We start from the raw sequence: 19,177 nt of genomic DNA, 5'->3' as shown, positions 1-19,177 counted from the left end.
GTATGTCAGATGTCCTTAACTCAGGGACTACTTGTATATTCTGTATTTTAAAAGGTGATTACTAATTAAATACTAAATGCTATAAATAGGAAATTTTCACATGGCCCACTAAGAACTGTCCAACCTTATCAATAATCTTGTACTCATTCCTATTGGGTGCTTTATATAATAGGAAAGGCTTGAATGGTCAAAACGAAGATAACAAGGTTGGCCAGTTAATAAGTACCCAGCAGAGTACTGGGGTCTTGGTGATACCCGGTGATGTCCTATAGTAAGTTACATTGGAAAACTGGTATCACTGGTCTGGCTGAGCTTCAAATCAAGGCAATATTAGAAAAGCTCTGATATAAGGAACACTGGTACATAAAAACACACACTATATACAAAGAACCTTAACAAACCATTAACAACAAATAAATAAAAACCCACTTGCCAGTTCCCATTGATTACATCTGTAATATTCCTGACTAATATAGTAGTCACCTGTCATTGAGTGAAATCTCCCAGAATCCTTTACCTCGAGGATTACACGTTTGTGTAGACAGCTTTAGAAACAATAATGTACCTTGAAATGTTAAAGTCAACCCATCTGCAAGAATCCTAAGTTCTTCAATTTGTCACATAGAAAATAGCTTTTTATTGATTAATTTCTAGGTCACTAAACTTTTGTTGCGTTCAAAAAGATCTAAAGTGCAGGCATGTGGGCCTCTCCAAGACTGCTGATTGTATGTGGCCTTCAATGGCGTGCTGCCGTTCAAAACAGAGAAATGCAACTGCAATATAGGAAAAATAGAATATTGATGGGTACAGAGAAGGTGGGCGGGGGGGTTCAATGAAAGAACAAGCTTTTTTCAAGGCCAAATAGAAACTAATAGACAGTAGTGACCTGAAAAGAAAGAAGAAACTTATTTTCACCTTAACTGCAAACTAGTGCTTTTAAAGAATTTTCTATATATTAGAAAACTGCTCTGCTCCCTTATTGTGAATCTGTTGGTTAGGTTGGACCTGAATGACCCTTTATATAATTAACAAAGCTAATATCGGCAGTGTTAGGGGGATTTACACAACACAACACACATTTCCTATGGTAACACTTTGCAGTGATATTTATTAGAAATGGCTTCGCAATGTACAAAAGTACTGCAAAAAATGTACAGCAGTGCACAGCAAAGCCATTTGTTACATGTTGTCAGTCCATTAATAATTACCAGACTTCTTTATTCCATGTGCAATAATGCATCAAAACTGGTTAGATAAGCACAGGCCAAAAATGCTTTAATGGTAATCTGGTTACAAGCAGCCATTGTTCAGAGGTATGGGAAGCCTATAGTTGTATGCAAATTTGGGCAGCAGCAGGTGGATAATAACATTGGGCGGCAAACATACATGCAATAATTGTGGTTGGAAAGGATCTTTCATGATCCTTTCCAATGACAAAAGACTGAATGATGCATGAACAAGCGCTGTACATACTACTATAAAGAGGTAAGGGGAAGAACGACGGAGCAGAAGCCCGCTATGCTCTCCTCCCTTCACTTTCGTTACGATGGTTCCCTGTCCGTGGACCCGCCAGGATGACGACGAACGCTGTACACATGCCAGATTTTCGTCCGATATAAGCCCTGAGGCAATTATTGCACACGAATCATCTTACGTGTGTACGTAGCCTTAGATTGGGTGTAAGGAGGTATGCTTGTAAAGTAAAACCCTGGAGTACTTCTTGCTCAGCATAGCCTAAATCCTAAGCCTTCCAAGTCTGTAGATTTAACCATTGGACCTTTTTAGCATTGCTAACGAAGGGTTCATTGCTATTTAACTGTTGATTACATCAATGAAAGCCATTTTTCCCTGTGCTCAGAAAGCATCTTTAGGATTCGTCACTATGTTGCGTTGAGGAAGGGTACCTGTGCAGTCCCCTTGAAACTTGGCTTTCAAACGTGTTGTGACAGTGCTTTCACAATAAAGCAAGAATGCTGTACTTTGCAGGGCTGGTGAGTTTGTTTTCTTGAGCTCTACATGGCACCATCTGTGTTTGTTACTTCAAGCACTCATCTTCTTTTACAAGGTGTGCTATAAAGAGTACATTCCTATCATGGGCATTCTTTAGGATTCTAAAAATCTAAAGGCAGGTGTGGAGGGTGGAAGTTCAGTGAAGCTGGGTGACCCAGCAAACCTGGAATAGCAAATGATTTGTAAGAAATCCATTTCAGGATTGCTGGATCACCCGGGTTCACTGATGAAAGTGTATCTTCTCCAGCCTTGGAGAGCTTTCATAAATCAGAATTCCAAAAAAAGATTTCTTGCATATGGTCAGGTTTATTTGTCTCCAAAATATGCAGAGGATTAAAAATAAAAAAAATATTGGGGCTGTCATGGCTAAGCCCTTTCTAAAAATGCAAGAAGTAATGACTTGACATTTTCCAGGGTTGGCCCATATAATATATATATATATATATATATATATATATAGTTTCCCTGAAAATAAGACCTACCCTGAAAATAAACCTTAGCATGCTAATCATGCAAGGGGGAAGTATAAGCCCTACCCCGAAAGTAAGCCCTATCGGCTTTTTCTGGGAGTGCCGTCATGTGGTAAGCGGAGGGATACCAAGAGGACGAAGAGAGCAGAGAGAGAGAACACAAGATTTTAAAAGCACTGGAGCAAGGGGTCAAGAAATCGCAGGGTGGTTATTAACCTACTCTGGTGTGACACTACATTTTTAATAGGAGGTTGGTGGACTCTCTTTTCAAATGGTCGTTGCTAGTATTTTATTAATTAGCAGCAATGCATATTTGTTGATTGATTTTTTTTTTTTGCTTTAATGTTGGTTACTGTTCTGTGTCTGCATGTTATGAAGAAATGCAGAAAAATAAGACAAAATAAGACATCCCCTGAAAATAAGCCCTAATGTGATTTTGAGAGGTAAAATTAATAGTCTTATTTTCAGGAAAGCACAGTATATATTATGCTGATAAAAAATATTGCAGGTATGTTTTACTGTCTAGGCTGGTGAGTTGGCCCATTGAAAATTATTGGGCTGCCTTAATGAACAGGCCATTATTGAGCATAATGCTACGTACACACGTCACATGAAAAAGGATATAAATGCTGTTTTCTTGGTAACAAGAAATAAAAAAAGAAAACAAATCCATCAGCTAAAAAAAAACTCTACGATAAATACAGCAGATATATGTAAAGAAAACATGTTGTGTGTTGCAGTGGGATTCCTTTGTAATTTTTTTCCCCTCTGGTTTTGCTTCCATGAGCCAAGTAAATGAGTCCCTCAGAGAGAGGAAATGTTCTTACCTGAAAACAGCTTTTGCAAATTAATAGCAAAACAATTCGCCACTTGAAAGAAAAAAAAAAAAGGTCAACCATGTGTTACAAATGTAGCGTGACACCACAGAAAGCTCATAATAAGATTTTTATTTGATTTATTATTATTTTTTACCCGAGAACACAAACACTTGAGAGACAATGGAGCGGGCAGAACAAGACATATCACTGTTCTCCATACTCCGAGGTGATTAGGTAATGTTAAGCACCGTGAATTCCACAATGAGTTATTTTACACGTCCATGGCCACAAGGCTCGAGGATTTCAACCTGTGTCAGCTGCATTTAATATGCACACGACAACACAATTTGGCAAACCAATAAGTTACTGAATCTGGCGCCGTGCCATTGTGCAGGAAGATGAATTTTGACAACTTGCCTCTTATATATAACTACATTTGGCAAATTGCTTGTTTGGTTTCTCAGCGGAGATTACCTTTCAAAACTTATACAAGGTGATAGAGTCAGTTCCATTGACATGAGAAGGGAACCCTGAACAGTCAGGTTAAATTACATACCTAAAGGAAACAGCGTTAACTAATTAAAAAAGCTAAGGCAATCGCAAGGTTGGGTTCGTGTTTGGTCATGTCTTCAAAAAAATTAAAATTAGAGAAGCATTTGTATGCTTTGTTTGAGCATTCACTATAGCTGAAAATGAAAACCTTTAAGATTTGACTACTTTATAACCAAAATATAAATTTATGGTTAGTTTTATAGAGGTTGCTAATGCTAACTAAAGCATAAAATATATATAAAAAATAATAAATAAAAACATTCTTAGTACAGGTAGTCCCCAGTTTACATACATGATAGGGATTTTAGGTTTGTTCTTAAATCGAATTTGTATGTAAGTCGGAACAGGTACATTATTTTAATTATCGAATACATGAACAATTCTTTATGGTCTAACCCTAAAAACATGAAACAAAATAAATGATGATGTGCTGAAAATAGCGTGCTCCTACCCTACACTTTGACATGACAACACGTGGGGCATGATTAATTAAACCTCCCCAGGATTTTTGAAGATAAACTATCATGGGTGATCCAGCAAACTTGGAATGAATCTGCTCCAGGACTGAAAACATTTGCCAACTAATAGCTAATGATTTTTTACAAAATCCATCCCAGGTTTGCTGGATCACCCAGGTTACCCCACGATAGTCTATCCTCTCCAATCTTGGAGAACTTTATTAAATCCGGCTCATGCTGTTTCTAGCCCTAAAATTCTGAGCGCGTGGTGTAAGTCCTCTTATCGCGGCCGTAGACTGACTGACAGCTAATGAAATATGAGTCATGATGAGCCTTAGCATAACATGTCTACACAATGCCAGATCTAAAAACCACTAAAAGACAGGAAAGGTTGAGCAAATAATTAGAATTTTACTGAAAATGATTCTACATGCTGCAGAAAAGGGCTGTGGAGTCACCCTTTAACTAAGTATGTTTTCATAATTTCCCTTTCGGCGTTTCCTTGAAATTAGCCAAAGCCTTTTATTAATGGGTACCCTGGGGCAGCATAATGTTAAAAGCAGACAAGTAAATTAAATTCCCCTACACACGCACATATAAGAACAGCTAGGTGCCCTCATTAATGTGTAAACTAATGAACCATAAAAATACACAACCTTTATAAACATGACACTTTGTATACATGTGTATGTTGTTCCCATAACAATGCCAATTACAGCCTTGTTTGGAAGTTTTCATTCGCAGTGAATGCATTTCAATAACACTGCAGAGAACTAATGGGAAAAAAAAAACACAGATGTAAATATGTGTGTGTTTTCAATAATCGTTCACTAACCTACTATATTATAACATCTCCAGAGAACCAAGACAATTAAAATAAACATTTTAGCACCCAGAATCTACTATTAAGTGGTTAAATTAACCAGGATAATGGGTGTCAAATAATGAAGATGAGTATTTCATTCTGAAAAGTAATCTTACTGTAATGCAATTTATGGCTGTCTAAGAGCATAACGAGAATCCCCCCCCACCCGTACAGGGTGCTGTATGGTCATCGCTGCCATTCTAAGAGCTTTGGAAAGTGAAGCTTATCTCCGTTAATCTTACAGCTCGACTTTTCAAAGATATTTGTTCATTTAAGCGTTCATTGGAAAGTTATATAAATTGGATGATGGCAAATCCACAGTAAGCTTTTAAGGGCTTCCTTAGATGGGCTGTGTTTATGAATGCAACGTTTGCAACACATTTGTGCACAGTGCTAATCAAAAACGCATGCATTTTGCTATTAATAAAATGCAAAAAGTGTTTTTTTTATTTTTTTTTTAATGATTTTGCTTGTACTATGAATGGAACAGCATCCATTGTATCTAAAGTAGTGTTTCTCGACTAGGGTTTCTTGGAACCCTGGGGTTCCCTAATTTATAGTTATTTTAGGTGCAAAAATTGTTTTTTTTATGGTTTTACTTGCACTGTGAATGGAACAGCACCCATTGGCCCTGATTTATTACAGCTAACCTGGAATGGATTTCCTAAAGCCATTTGCTATTTGTTAGCAAATGTTTTCTATCCTGGAACAGATCCATTTCAGGTTTGCTGGATCACCCAGCTTCATTGATCAAAGTGTATAGTCCATATATATTATCCTGATCAAGGTTACTTGGAAACCTAAGGTTCCTTAATTTATCTGCTAAGGACAACTGTAAACACTGGAGCCACATCCAATTTCACACCACAGTATTTTTATCATAGCTAAATGAACTTTAAAGGTATCTTTTATAAAATCCCATCTTCCATAATTTCAATAAAAATAAAATGTATTTGGAGTTTAAAACAGAGATATATCCTTCATGCTGTACATATATATCAACAATGTTTCAGTTTCTCTGACTGGATATACATTTTTGAAGAATATCTCTAGTACCTCTAGTTTTAAAATCCCATAGTGCTTAACCCCCTTTTTGATGGATAACCTAACGCTTCCTTCTATTGACAGCTGCAACACCAACACAACAAAACAGCCAGCGACCTCCATCTCTTCCCACCTACCTGACCTCATCCAGTTGCCTGCTGTAGGCCACTAGTTGGAATTTTTACAACTAAAGTGTTCCAGAAATGGGGAGTAGTTGTAGTTGGGTACTCAAAAAATACCCTATAATTGTGCCAGCTTTCTATTGCCCCCTATATTCTGTTTCAACTTTTTAAAGACCCTCCCCTTTAGTACATCCCATTGTTACCTTGTCTTTGTATTATGCCCCAACTGTGCCTGTGTGTTTGTTTCCCCACTTCCTAGCATTTTTTAAAGAGTATAATCACTTCTAGGGTTGTAATAGAGTAATCAACGGAGTGTAATAATTCAGCCTTACTTCACATTAGTGATTACACTCCCCGAGTGTACACTTACCGCTCCCCAGTACATACTAGGAGACCACTGGGTGCATGGGAATGAGAAGAAATGGTTACTGCCAAGCTTATTCAGGTGTTTGTAAGTGGCTGGAAAGGCCTGAAAAAGCATTGCTGTTTTTTTCACTTCTATTTTTGAATTGCAACGTTTGGAAAAAAAAAAAAAAAAAGAGAGACAAAAAACGGAACAATTTTCCCCCAGCCCCTTCTAGCCTAGTAAAACCACTCTGCACTTCTCAGTAACCACCCAGCTGTTTTTGGGTGGTTACTAAAGAGTTGGGTAAAATACAGAGGCTGTACAATTTATTCCCACCCAGCTTAAAAAATTTTGGGTTGAACTCTGAATTTGTTGCAAGGTTAACCATTTTTTGCACAAATTTTAGGCAGTAACCCTGGATAAAACCACTAATGTGAACTAAACCTAAACTTTGTTTAGACTAGTGGTGGTAGTTACCGCTTCCTCATAGCATCTCCTGTGACAGCCCAATAAAAAATGGGGGTGGTTGTGATTGGCCGCCTGCTGTCAAATTTGCAAACGCTGGTAAGTTAAGAATCAGCACTTGAGTACAAGCACTAGGTGCAAGTGAAACGCAGGATAGCTTGTTCCTGCCACAGGACTGAGCCTGCCCTTGTACAGCAAACCTACATTCTTGAATACTAGGGCTTTGCTATGTGAACAGTTAGTGACTCTGCAACCTGTTCAGGGGTTCTGAAGAAGAAAGATACAATATTAGGAAAAATACAAATTTATCTTAGCTGAGCAAAGCTGGCAAGCTCCCAGATTGTCCCTCTCTCTGCACAAAGCCCATACTGACTTGTTGTATAATGACAGCCAGGGCAGGATCTTGTGGAGTGGATGAGGGGCCCCTTTTTTTTTCAGGGTCCGGTACAGTGGTCACTCTTGCTATCCCCCTCCGATAGCAGCCCTGGCTCCAAATTGTAAGTTCAAAAGACTACCTACTACTAGGATGGCTAGTAAACATGTTGCTGCTTTTTAGGCTGCATACATAGGTTAGATTGTTTTTGTTGGAAAGAATATTTCATGATCGTTTACAATGACAAAAGATGAATGAACGAGCGCTGTTCTGTTCTATGGAGATGGAAGGGGCGAGAATGAGCAAGTGGCACCCCGCTGCACTCACCTCCCTTCAATTCCGTTGGGGCTAGTCGTATTCTGTCATTTTTGGATCCCCCAGGACGAATCCATGAACAACGTCAGACGACCTTTCTTGTTCAAAATAAGCCCTTTGGCTCGTATTGGCTAAAAATAGTCTGATGTGTGTATGTAGCTTTACTCTGGGGGGCAGAAAGTTGAGTCTGGAAATTAAAGGGCCTTCCACTATTGTCTAGGATGACATCTTTTCCACCAGCAAAAATTAACCCAGCCCTAACCATAAATCCCACTCTGCCATTCAGTTGTCAGCATCATGACATCATAAATAATATGACATCACTTCCTCAGAAAACAAAAAGCCAAAGAATTGTGTTGCTGTTCTCTGCTATGGAGAGCTTTTATTTAGCAACTAATTCAGCTACTAATACTGTCAAATGTTTAGCAATTTTTAACAATTGTTCAGAATGATATGGAATAGAACAAATCATATTTTTTTTAGGCATCAATACATACATATTTATGCTTATAAAAATGACTTTTATTGCTACAACATTGGTATGGGTATAACCACCAGTAGCAACAATATCAATGTGTCAATAAATATCACACAATATTAGGCTACGTACACACGTCAAGTGATTCCCGTTTGATAATGGCCTCATGGCTGATATTGGACAAGAATCTGGAGTGTGTACATCACTTCTGGTTCAAAGATCTGTCCTGAGAGATCCACGAATGATCGTAATGAAAACGAAGAAGAGAGAGCGCAGCAGGGTGCCGCTCCGTTGTTCTCCCTTCTCCATAGAGCAGAATGGCACTGTAAGTACAGCACTCGTTGATGCATCGTGCAGTCTTTTGTCGTTGAAAAGTATAGTGAAAGATCCTTTACAAGGACAATTATTGCACATGTGTACACAGCTTTCTACAGAAGCATCAATCACATATTTCCACCTCCAATGTAGCTTGACGCGTTATGCCTCGTTGGTTGCAGGAACTGAAGTCATCCTCTACAATGCAGGACCAATAGACCTGCATTGAAAGTGTCACTTTAAATTCACCTAAGCTCTGTATTATGGGGCCCTACCTACACCATCCAAATGATTTGGCTGTTCTCAGCTCAGCCCTCGGGCTATATAGCTATTGGTATAAAGAGAATTTTACCCTTGAATGAGAATTGAATGAGAATTTTACCCTTGCTATTCAGGGGAAGCCCCACAGAAAGGGTAGTTTGGCTTTTTAAGCCAGATCAGCTGCAGTATATTTTTTGTTCTTGGGATTACATATACTATACTTTAAATGGTCTACAGACCTGTCATATCACCTAGAGCCTGATGATAGATTTTTACTAACAGCAAGGCAGACAATATTTCTCAATAATCCATACACAACAATCATGAACAAGTGGACCATGATCCAGAATTCCCAGGAACAGAAAAAAAACATGTTGTTACACTTTTGAACCATCCAGTGAAAATCATTTGTTGGTCTTGGCGTAATAAAAGAATGTTTATATCAGTGCAGAAATGTCTTATGAGTGAAATGTTTTGGAAGCAAAACTCACTAAGGCAGATTGACGTAATGGAGGCGGGCGCCTCTTTAACGCTTGCAACTTTTCTGGCACCAAAATGGATACGTTACACGTATTAGGAGAGCAAATTGACTGCAACATTAGTAAATGACGGAGAAATAAATAACTTATTCATGCAAATATATGTAAAGATTTTTCCATACGCTTTATTGGATAGGCCAGGCAAATTTATGTAATGTTTAGAGATATGTGAAGCGTAGAATTGCCCTTGGGAACAGCGTACTAACCACATTTTCATATACACCGAGTTCTGACACCTTATTTAATCCTCTAATGATGCAAACAGAAGCAGAACTACTCAAGAAGTATTGATTTGCAATGTGACAATATTCCTATTCAGCTGAAAAAGACATGTTTGGCGAGGGTTATACGATTAAAAAGAAATGAGTAAAAATCCACATCCATATTCCTATTTATGTTCCATTCTGCATGCAGAGCGGTGGTCACAAGGAACACTGACAGTATAATTCAGGGTTTCCCAATAAGGGATCCTCCAGAGGTTGCTAGGAGTTGCTTGAGCAATGGGAAATTTGGTCAGTTTACCTGACACCAATGGTCTTTTTGGCTATCTGTAAGGGTGACATTCTTCCCAATGATTAGGAATGCAAAAGACATTCTTCCTACTGAATGTACAGTGAGCTGTGAATATAGTAATCATAATAAGGGTTCCCATGATGACCTGAAAGTTTGTCATGGGGCTCTCCCATTGTATAAAGGTTGATAAACACCGGTATAACCTTCACAACACACAAGTGGCCAATCTATGAACCTTCCACACTCTTAATAAGCAGCCAATGAAATACAGAACAAGTCCTCCCTGATATCTATAGCTGCAGGCACTGTGCATTAATTCATTCTCAAAGTTCACAGCAAGCAACGAAACACTCCAACATAGCTCAGCTTTTCTTGAGGATTTGTTTACAACACATTTGCAGCTTGTTAAAAAAATAAACCATTTCCATGTCCAAGTTTCTGATTTACCTAAATGGCTACTATACTTGGAAACTGTGGCAGGGGCTTTGTAGCGAGACAGGTAAGGTGTAGCTGTCACTGGATATCAATATATATCAGTTAAATCACTTGGTAGATTCTAGGTAATTTGTTCACTCCAGCGTTGCTGACATGAGCCAGGACTGTGAAGGGATCCATGCACCATAATGATTAGACAATGTGTAATGGGATTGTGTTGCCACCATTATAGTGCACAGTTCCCTCAGAATCCAGAGATGTGCACCCAAAATACCTTATCCTGCATTCCTAAGTGAAAGCAAACAGGACAAGCTCAGAAATTATTAAATATACATTAAACTAAAATATCTGCTAAATTATCGGCCTCTTGGTTCCTTCTTATCTCCCACAGGGACCGCAGACCCCCATATTACACACACCCCAGACTGTAGTTCCTGGCTTCCCTAATAGTATTATTCCCTCTCATTTAAATATAAAGGAGATTAGTGCACAGACATGGGCAGTCGAGCATTAATTTTCACAGGCTGCAAAACAGACAAATTAAGAGGCTGCCATGTTCTGAAAACAAAAGAACTAACAGTCCAGGGGCAGCAATGGTGAGCAGGTAAAATAACTCCATAAGTGTATACAAAAGGTGTATTAAAAACTTTACCTGATGCGTAGCTTAAAGTAGCACTGCATAATAGGTATCGCTGTACATTTTCTATTAGTTAATGTTTTAGGGCATGTTCTATGCATATCACCATACAGTTGATGCCAATAATTAGGTACACATAAACATGCACTGCTGCTTTTGCACAGCTGTTTACCTTGTATCGCCCTCTGTGGTTTAGCTGTTGCTTATCTTGTTATAGTTCAAATTAATGCAAAATGGCAAAGTTACATCTGAAAGGAAAAGTCATTGACTCTTATGTTAGCTAAGCCTGTGATCCACAAGGCCCTGTATGGTTTTTACTATATGCATTAAAAAGTAAATAATTTCCAAATGTAATTTTTTCCCATCCATTGCCAAGTGCACACCCACATTGGTAAATACGATCTCTTTGCTAATAAACTTGAGGTACATAACAACAAACAATATTGGGCAGTCACCAATGTGCATAAAGCTTCACACTATAAAACATGCATGGGCAAACTACGGCACTTTGGGCTTTCTAGTCCAGCGTGCTTTTACACAAAATATATATCAGTTCATACAAACACTCTGCATCCATCTGATACTGGCTGTTTGGTCTGTCAAATCTTAAAACTCATTGAGGTCGATGCCAAAATGTTTGCCCACCACTGCTATAAATGCAGTTATTGAATGTTTCAGAATAAAAGAGAAAAATACTGACCAATTACAAGGAGAGTTCCAACTGCTAGACCACCACCTATAAAAATAAGAAAAAAAATACAACCAATAAATATTATTACATTTGCATATAACAAGTTCCTTCTGTAGTATACTCCCTTCCCAAACAAAGAAGTGTCAAACTTGCAGATCAAAACAATACAACATTCGGGCTCTGTGGAGTGGACATTGAGCATAACATTATTAAACTTGAAGAGCTGTCCTTGGTTCTGAAATGCCTTGTAATGTCTCTATGTAAACTGCAGTTAGCCTTTTAAACCCTTATTTAAAAAAGCAATGTCCCTGATTGGTCCAGGGGTTGCTGAGGGTTCAATGAGCAATGAGCAGTTTGAGCCTCCTAGGTCAGTTTAAGTGACACCAATGATCTTTTTGGCTATATGTTAGGATGATATTATTCCCAATGACCAGCAATGTAAGAGGCATTCTTCTCACTGACCACCACACTAATGTACTGTGAGCTGTGGATATAATAATTATAGGAGGGGTACCCTGAAGACCTGAAAGTTATCTCAAGGCTTCCCTATGTTAAAAAAAGGTTGGAAAACACTTTATTGAAGTCTGTAACATCCAGATGCCGTTTTTTATTTTTGGTCTGTTGATAGGATGAGTGGGGTCAATAACCAGAGGTAGATTTTTAGATTCCTGAATTTGAGCTTGCTTTACTTTACAGCTACTTTACAATAAAGCAGCCTTTCTCAACAACAATCTGGGGAAGATTAGGATCCCTTCCAAGATTGCTAGGAGTTTCCTGAGCAGTGGTCGAGTGACTGCCCACCTATCCTGACCACCAATGTAAAGGGGCAATTTTCTACGGATATCAAGGGATTTCTTCAACACTGGCACACCAATACATGTAGGGAGTGATATGATCACCAGGGTTCCCCTTTCCATTGATCACCAACAAAGGGGGTATTCTCCTGCTGATGACCAATGTAAAGAACTTGTCCACTAACAAGCAATGTAAGAAGGCAATTTACTGACTACAAACACAAGCAGACATTTATCCGATGACTGCTAGCATAAGGCAACACTTCAATTTTCACCGGTCACTATTTTTTTTTTATTATGACTGAAAACAATTGTGTTATATAGAGCAGGAGGATGTTGTAAAATGATTCATCCTGGGTGTCAAAATTCTTTAAGAATGTCATATTATTCATCCTTATTCTACAATTCACTAATCCTTTAGATATACAGTGAGCTGTAGATATTTTTTACCAGAGAGTTCCTGAAACATAAACATCAGGTTTTGGGTATAAGATTGAAAAGCTTTTGTCTCAGGTCTTTGCTGCGCCATTTTCTAAAGACTTTTCCAGTAGAACAATCTCTTTCATTGATGCACTCCCTTCATGAGAGTACTCATGGTAAAACTGAATTTTGGGTCATATATGTAAAATTATGTCTTTTGAGATAGACCAAGTGTTTGGCTATTATGTTTGTTTCATAAACTATTAGTAAGTTGGTACAGGCAACCCACGACTTCTTATCAAATAACATATTTGGTACTAATAAGCTATTTTCTGTGGACAGACAAACAGCGCTCACTTAGGCCTCATTTACGAAAGGAAATGCTGGAAAAGCAATACTTTTTGGGGTATAAACTTTGGTATAGAGGATTTAATATAGTTAGGCATTTAACAAAGGCTTTTCTTTTAACACTAATGGTTTTTTTTTTCTGTAAGAAGCTACTCGGGTATAGCAGCCTGGTCTTGGAGAGAAGCACCAGATATACATTATAACCTAGTACATGCATAGTTTCTTATGATTAGGATTTTAGGTTGTTTTACAGGAGTCCAGCAGGTTTGCTGTGGAAAGTAGTGGGTACAAATTGTGGTAAAGTAGAGCTTGAGATAGTTGGTGATCAACTCTTGATTTTGAATTGGTTAAAGGGTAAGTATACTTTTACTGAAAAGGACACTCACCCATTCCCCCTTGCTTGTAACCTAAGCCAACCAGAAAACATTTCCTCAGCTGATTACCCAAGCATGCCAGCCACTGCCTTCTCTACATCTTCTAGGTCAAAGTCTTCTTCCCCTGTCACTGTCACCTGTTCCTCTGACTTGAAGAAGTGGTTTCCCGAGACTGGAGGTGTTATGATTACCCAATTTAAATCTATAGGGGCTCACAGCACAGATTCTGCTATCTCTGAATATTTTGTCCATTAAGATTTAAACATATATCTAGGCTGTCATATAGAGAGTTAATAAACATCTGGGTTTGGAGGTTTCTAAGTAAAGTGGGTAAACTAGTGTACCTTTTACTTAAAGCAATTGTATTTGTTCATATTTGGCAAAATATACCATTATTGGGAATTTTGTACATACTACATAAATGTTTAGTTAGAAGCTGAAGGTAGAAGTAAAAGTATTTAATATAAAGTGGCTGTTAAGTGATAGCTCCCAGTGATGGAGGCACCCAGCACCAGTCTGAGGACTTTTGGCTGTCTACACAAAGGAGGCATTCAAAGGTGAATATCCAGGACTGTGCAGTCAGAATCAGAAGAAACTAATTTGTACCTGAAGTCGGAGTCAGCCAACACATACCTACTCCACAGCTGTCAGAATATCAGGCATAAAATACATTGAATGGACATATAATGTTATGGGAACAATGTTGTTGAAATTAATGGTGTGGTGACAGGTTCCCTTTAAGAGTTTTCTACCACATATCAAAACTTTCTAACAGGGCAGCAATAAGAAAACTCTTGTAATGAGTAAGGGGTAAAAGCGGCTTTGGGTTGGGGATTGAAAAGCAGGTTATGGATAGGTTGGTGGATCCAAATCGCAGGTACGCAATACATGTGAATAAGCAGAAACATACTCAGCAGGAACATGCAGACCTATGGGCAGCACAGTTTGTGAGTTTATTGTCAACTAACTTAAAGGGCAACTAAAGCCGTTCCTTCTGCAATAAAACATATTTGCTGCTCTGATCGCGGTCTTCTTAAAACAAGATGGTGATGAGGGATGATAGCTCTCACAGCTTTGTGTATAACGCTGGGTATTTCGGCATTGCCCAAGGCTTCTGAGATTAAATGAACTCCTGTGTCCATCTTCCCAGCCCAGCCAATCTAGATAGCCACAGATCTGGAAGAGGAGAATTTGTCAGCACCCATGACAGAACAGTAGAGCAGTGTTCTCCCCAGACCCTTTTAGCTAGGCGAACCACCCGGCCCTTTTCAGCAACCACTCGGCTGTTTTTGGGTGGTTACTGATGAGTTGGGTCAACATTCAGGGGCTTCCACCCGCCTATAATTTCTTCCCACCCAGCTTACAAAAATTTCTGGGTTGAGCACTGTAGAGTGTATTTAAAAAAATTGCAATCAGGCAGGTAGGGTTATTTTATTGCAGAAAGGACATCTCCTGTACTTTCTGTCATAAAGGACCTGCATGATCTCAATTTGTATAAATTTAATTCTCAGAGCCATACCTCTCCTCTGCTTGCTATAAATCTCCTTATACCAACTGGCGAGTTTGAGGACAATTGAAGAAAAGTTGTATTGATAGAAATATGGAGGTTGCTAGCCCAGAACATGCATACAGCCCATCAGTCAGTGTGAAATCCTGCTCTGCATTCCAGGTCAGCATCTTAAAAACTATATCCCAATTCCTGGAAAAAAGCAAGGATACCACCACACTTCAAGGGTTAAAGCTCCCAAATCTTCCCCTGAGGTTTACCTGTTAACAACACTGTTATTCGGCCCTCCCCTCCAGCACGTTGTCTTGGCTTCACCTTCCATTCTGCCCTCTCATTTACCCCCCATATTATTCCGCCTTCTCCTACTTTCTGCCTAAAAGAGCACTCAAAACCCATTTTTTCAAACTTGCCTACCCGTCTTCTTCTGTCTCCTAAACCTTCACTACTTCCCACCATTACATATCTCCCCTCCTATTGTGTGTTACTTCCCCGACCCCCTAGATTGTAAGCTCTTTGGGGCAGGGTCCTCTCCTCCTCCTGTGTCACTGTCTGTATTCGTCTGTCATTTGCAACCCCTATTTAATGTACAGCACTGCGTAATATGTTGGCGCTATATAAATCCTGTGTATTAATAATAGTAAAAATCTCTGATACTTTTGCAGCCTCTTCTCCTTGTGGTCACCTGTTCCAATAAACTCTCTGAGGACGCCAAGGGCCCGGCCACATCCAGCCACCAGGGAAGGGAGGAATAAGGAAATGAAAGTATTTCTTATAAACCTAAAGTAGCATTTAACTTCTGCAGTGCCAAGGCAGACCCACTGAAGGGGTTAATTATCCCTGGAGTTTAGCTTTGAGAGGAACTGTTTCAATTAGGTATCTTCAGCTGTACTCGTCCCCCAGGCTTGTCTGGAATAAGTGTCCCCCTGTAAGTCCTCATCACCTGGTGCACAGGCTGCTGTGTCAGTTACCATGACAGCCAGTGACAGGCACACACACACCTAGGATGTGATCCAGAGAAGGAACCCCGGTGGAAACCAGCAGCTGCCCGTTATGCACGGAGGGTCGGGTCCCCCGAATACCCGGAAGTTTCCCCCGAGCCTTCCTCCGAAAGCTGGTCTCAGCCCCAGACTGCACATTTCTGCCAGTCATGCCGCCGACACCGGGCGCAGCCATCTTGGTCAGCCGTCAACAACGCGGTGCATAGTGGGAACGTAGACGTCACTCCCGCCCAATCAGAACGTGGGCGGGTTCATAGCGAGCCAATCAAGCGCTTGTTTATTAGGGGTACGTGCGGTGCACTGTGCTCGGTGTGATCATCTTGGCTGATCATTGTGAGTAGATGGGGGGCTGTGTATGGGGGAGGGGGCACCACCATGGCTGTCACTTCTTATAATCCCACAAGGATTCTGGGAGATCCCTCTGTAGAGAGGAATGACTCCTGGTTTGGGGTCACCTTTGTCCTGGGGTCACTTTCCATTTGAAATGCTATGTATAAGGATTTGGATGCTGCCATTGGTTCGCTGAGATTCTCATATAAACTAAATATGGCCTAGCTGCATCAAAACAACACCTGCAGAGTTTTAATTTATTAAATAAAAAAAAGCCTGTCACTGGCCAACATGCTGCTGATTGGATCGTATACCCTTTATGTAAAAGCAGTGGTCTCTCTGCAGAGGTCAGACATTCCTTGTAATAAGCCAGAGCCTGTGAAATAGAGAAAAGCTTTGCTTGTTGCAGAGATATAAGCCTGGTGTAAGAGGGGTTCTGTTGGATCTTTACAATAAGTCGTGCTTCCCTACAGAAGGGTCGTGAGGGGGCAAGTTTCTTGATTTTATGATAAACCCAGGAAAATATCCTCTGATTTGCAGGGATGACCCTTGCATGTGTGCAATTTTCCTCTATCTTTCTTTCATAATCATTATGAATGAATGTGTTGTATACACAGCATCACTCTATTCTATAGGGTTGGGGAAGTAAGCAAGCGGCACCCCGCTGTACTCTTCATAGTGGTAGTCTATTATGGATCTGTTAGGATGGAAGCATGCATGACATTGGGCAACGGCTGTCTGTTCATACCAGGTGAGAATCATCTCATGTGTGTACATGGCCTTAGTATATATGAACCAGAACAATATTGTATGTATAGCTTGCTGTACTGCAAAGATACAGTGAGGCTTTAATGTATTTGAAATGCAGAGGTTGCCAATAATGATCTCTATTAAACTGTGTGAGTGTTATTTAAATCTTATGACATCCATCAGGCCACTGACTCAGAACAAGTACGCACACTAGGACCACAAACCATATACAGGTAATCCCTGGGTTAAGACCATCCGACATACATACACCACTCCTAGATATGAACAGGCTTCCCTGCTCCCTTGTGTGCAGGATGGAGGCTTAGAGGGGAGGGGGTTTGCATGGCTTGCAGAAGAAATCTTTTGCTAAACACAGCTGAGACTGAGCTGTTCTGCAGCCTTTTGTAACTTTTTTATGACCAAGACAAACTCTGCAATTTTGTTTCTTTTGCATATCAAAGTACAACTTGCTCCAGAAGTTAATGAATGTTTAGGCTCCAGAGTTTTTTGTTTGTGGTTAACTGACTGTGAGGTTTTTGTACAGTAACTGACAAAAACTATAAAATGTGTTGCGACAAACATCTGTCATAATTACATTTATTAAAATAATGTACCTGTTCTGACTTACACACAAATTTAACTTAAGAACAAACCTACAGTCCCTATCTTGTATGTAACCCGAGGACTTCCTGTATTTAGAAGAACATGGCTATTGCAGCCAGTTTGGCTTCCTCTGGTCCTCTTCCAGATCCCTCTATTGTCTCCATGACTTTATTACTTTACTAGACATTTCCAGCTTTTCATCTTCCATTATTGTCTTATTAGGAAGGTCCCTCTGATGTCTCTCTGTTAATACTGCTGACAACGGCCCAAGATTTTTTTTTTTTCATATCCTATATGCGCCTTTTCATCAGACAAGGATTTATTTAGCGTCAGTATCCAACTGCCATACGATCTCCGGGCTGTTTTCTTTAAAAAGTATTATCTGTGATGTCGGCCATTTTCTTCCTTGGTTCCAGGATAGCTATTGTGAATACAATTAGAAATCTGCTTTGTCATCAATCACATTCAAAGTTCCTAATCTTCTTTTTAGCGTCTGCCATTCTCCTCTCGGAAAGCCTCTTCCCTCATCAATTCTGGAATGTGGTGGCATTGGGTTGTGCCAATTAACCCCTTTTTAGGCACCGGGGCCAGTCATGCTCTGCACGGCAGACAATTGTCCCTAAATGGGTTAATGTTTTATGGTCAACAAATCAGATTATCCATTGTCACCTGACTAGATGGGGTTCTGAGTCATGTGATTTCCTGCTGGGGCCACGCTGTGTGCTGAAAACAAGGTATTTGTGTCTGGGAATGTTGGTAAGCAGAGAACAGCGTGACACTCCAGTTATGATTACAGAGAAGATGACTTCATTTTTCCTTCTTCTTGGCAGAATAGGATGAGCGTTCAGATCTTCTTCTACCAACGGTGCCGGGGTCCCTAATCCTGCTAAGAAAGAATGAGCCATTTTAATTCTATGACCTGAGCTGGAAGTGGTTGCCCCCATGGGGTGGAGGTGTCTGCATATTTTATGGTGTGAGACTGATGATATTCGTATTGTATGGATTTTGTACTGTGTTCTATTCTTGTATGAACATCAAATTAGAATAATGTTATGTTGCTTATTTGTGGATCTCAGAGTAGGAGAGGGCATCTGTCGGGCCTAAAGCTACATTTTGTCATGTTCCTAGAAATGGTCTTTGTTTATCATTTCAGCACAGTTGGCCTGATTTAATAACCACCTAGCCGTTATGCCCGACCTTCGTACAGGCAAAAAAAAATGGCTAGGATGGTTAAGCCCGTATTTTTGTCACATCCTTACCTCCATGGTCCCGCTGTGCACATCCAGCGTCATTTTCCTATTCGAGCGTCATCCTCCGTCCGTCGATCTCCCTCTCCAGCCTCGGGT

General features: G+C 39.8%; 2 protein-coding genes across 3 annotated transcripts in view; one reads left to right on the top strand and one right to left on the bottom strand.

Annotated features, from left to right (window-relative positions):
- ELP4 (elongator acetyltransferase complex subunit 4) overlaps positions 1 to 16,340 on the bottom strand; it is a gene marked incomplete in the record, with an annotated part of 147,620 nt that extends 131,280 nt beyond the window's left edge. The window contains 2 exon segments of the mRNA XM_072421861.1: positions 11,717 to 11,752; positions 16,149 to 16,340. Coding sequence (XP_072277962.1) covers positions 11,717 to 11,752; positions 16,149 to 16,323 — 211 coding nt within the window.
- A 43-nt stretch (positions 16,341 to 16,383) lies between these two features.
- IMMP1L (inner mitochondrial membrane peptidase subunit 1) overlaps positions 16,384 to 19,177 on the top strand; it is a 20,371-nt gene continuing 17,577 nt past the window's right edge. Inside the window, exon 1 of one of the 2 annotated variants that reach the window (XM_072421864.1) lies at positions 16,384 to 16,481. Coding sequence is in view for 1 of the 2 variants with exons in the window: in XM_072421863.1 (XP_072277964.1) it covers positions 18,774 to 18,802 (29 nt within the window). In the remaining variant the exon portion in view is untranslated. Of the gene's footprint in view, positions 16,482 to 18,672; positions 18,803 to 19,177 lie in introns of those variants that run through there. The other variant, XM_072421863.1, reaches the window with a different exon arrangement.

The sequence above is a fragment of the Pyxicephalus adspersus genome, chromosome 9, assembly GCF_032062135.1.
Source record: "Pyxicephalus adspersus chromosome 9, UCB_Pads_2.0, whole genome shotgun sequence".
NCBI classification, from domain to species: Eukaryota; Metazoa; Chordata; class Amphibia; order Anura; family Pyxicephalidae; genus Pyxicephalus; species Pyxicephalus adspersus.
The sequence above is the reverse complement of the archived record's forward strand: the minus strand, read 5'-3'. Positions and strand labels throughout refer to the sequence as shown.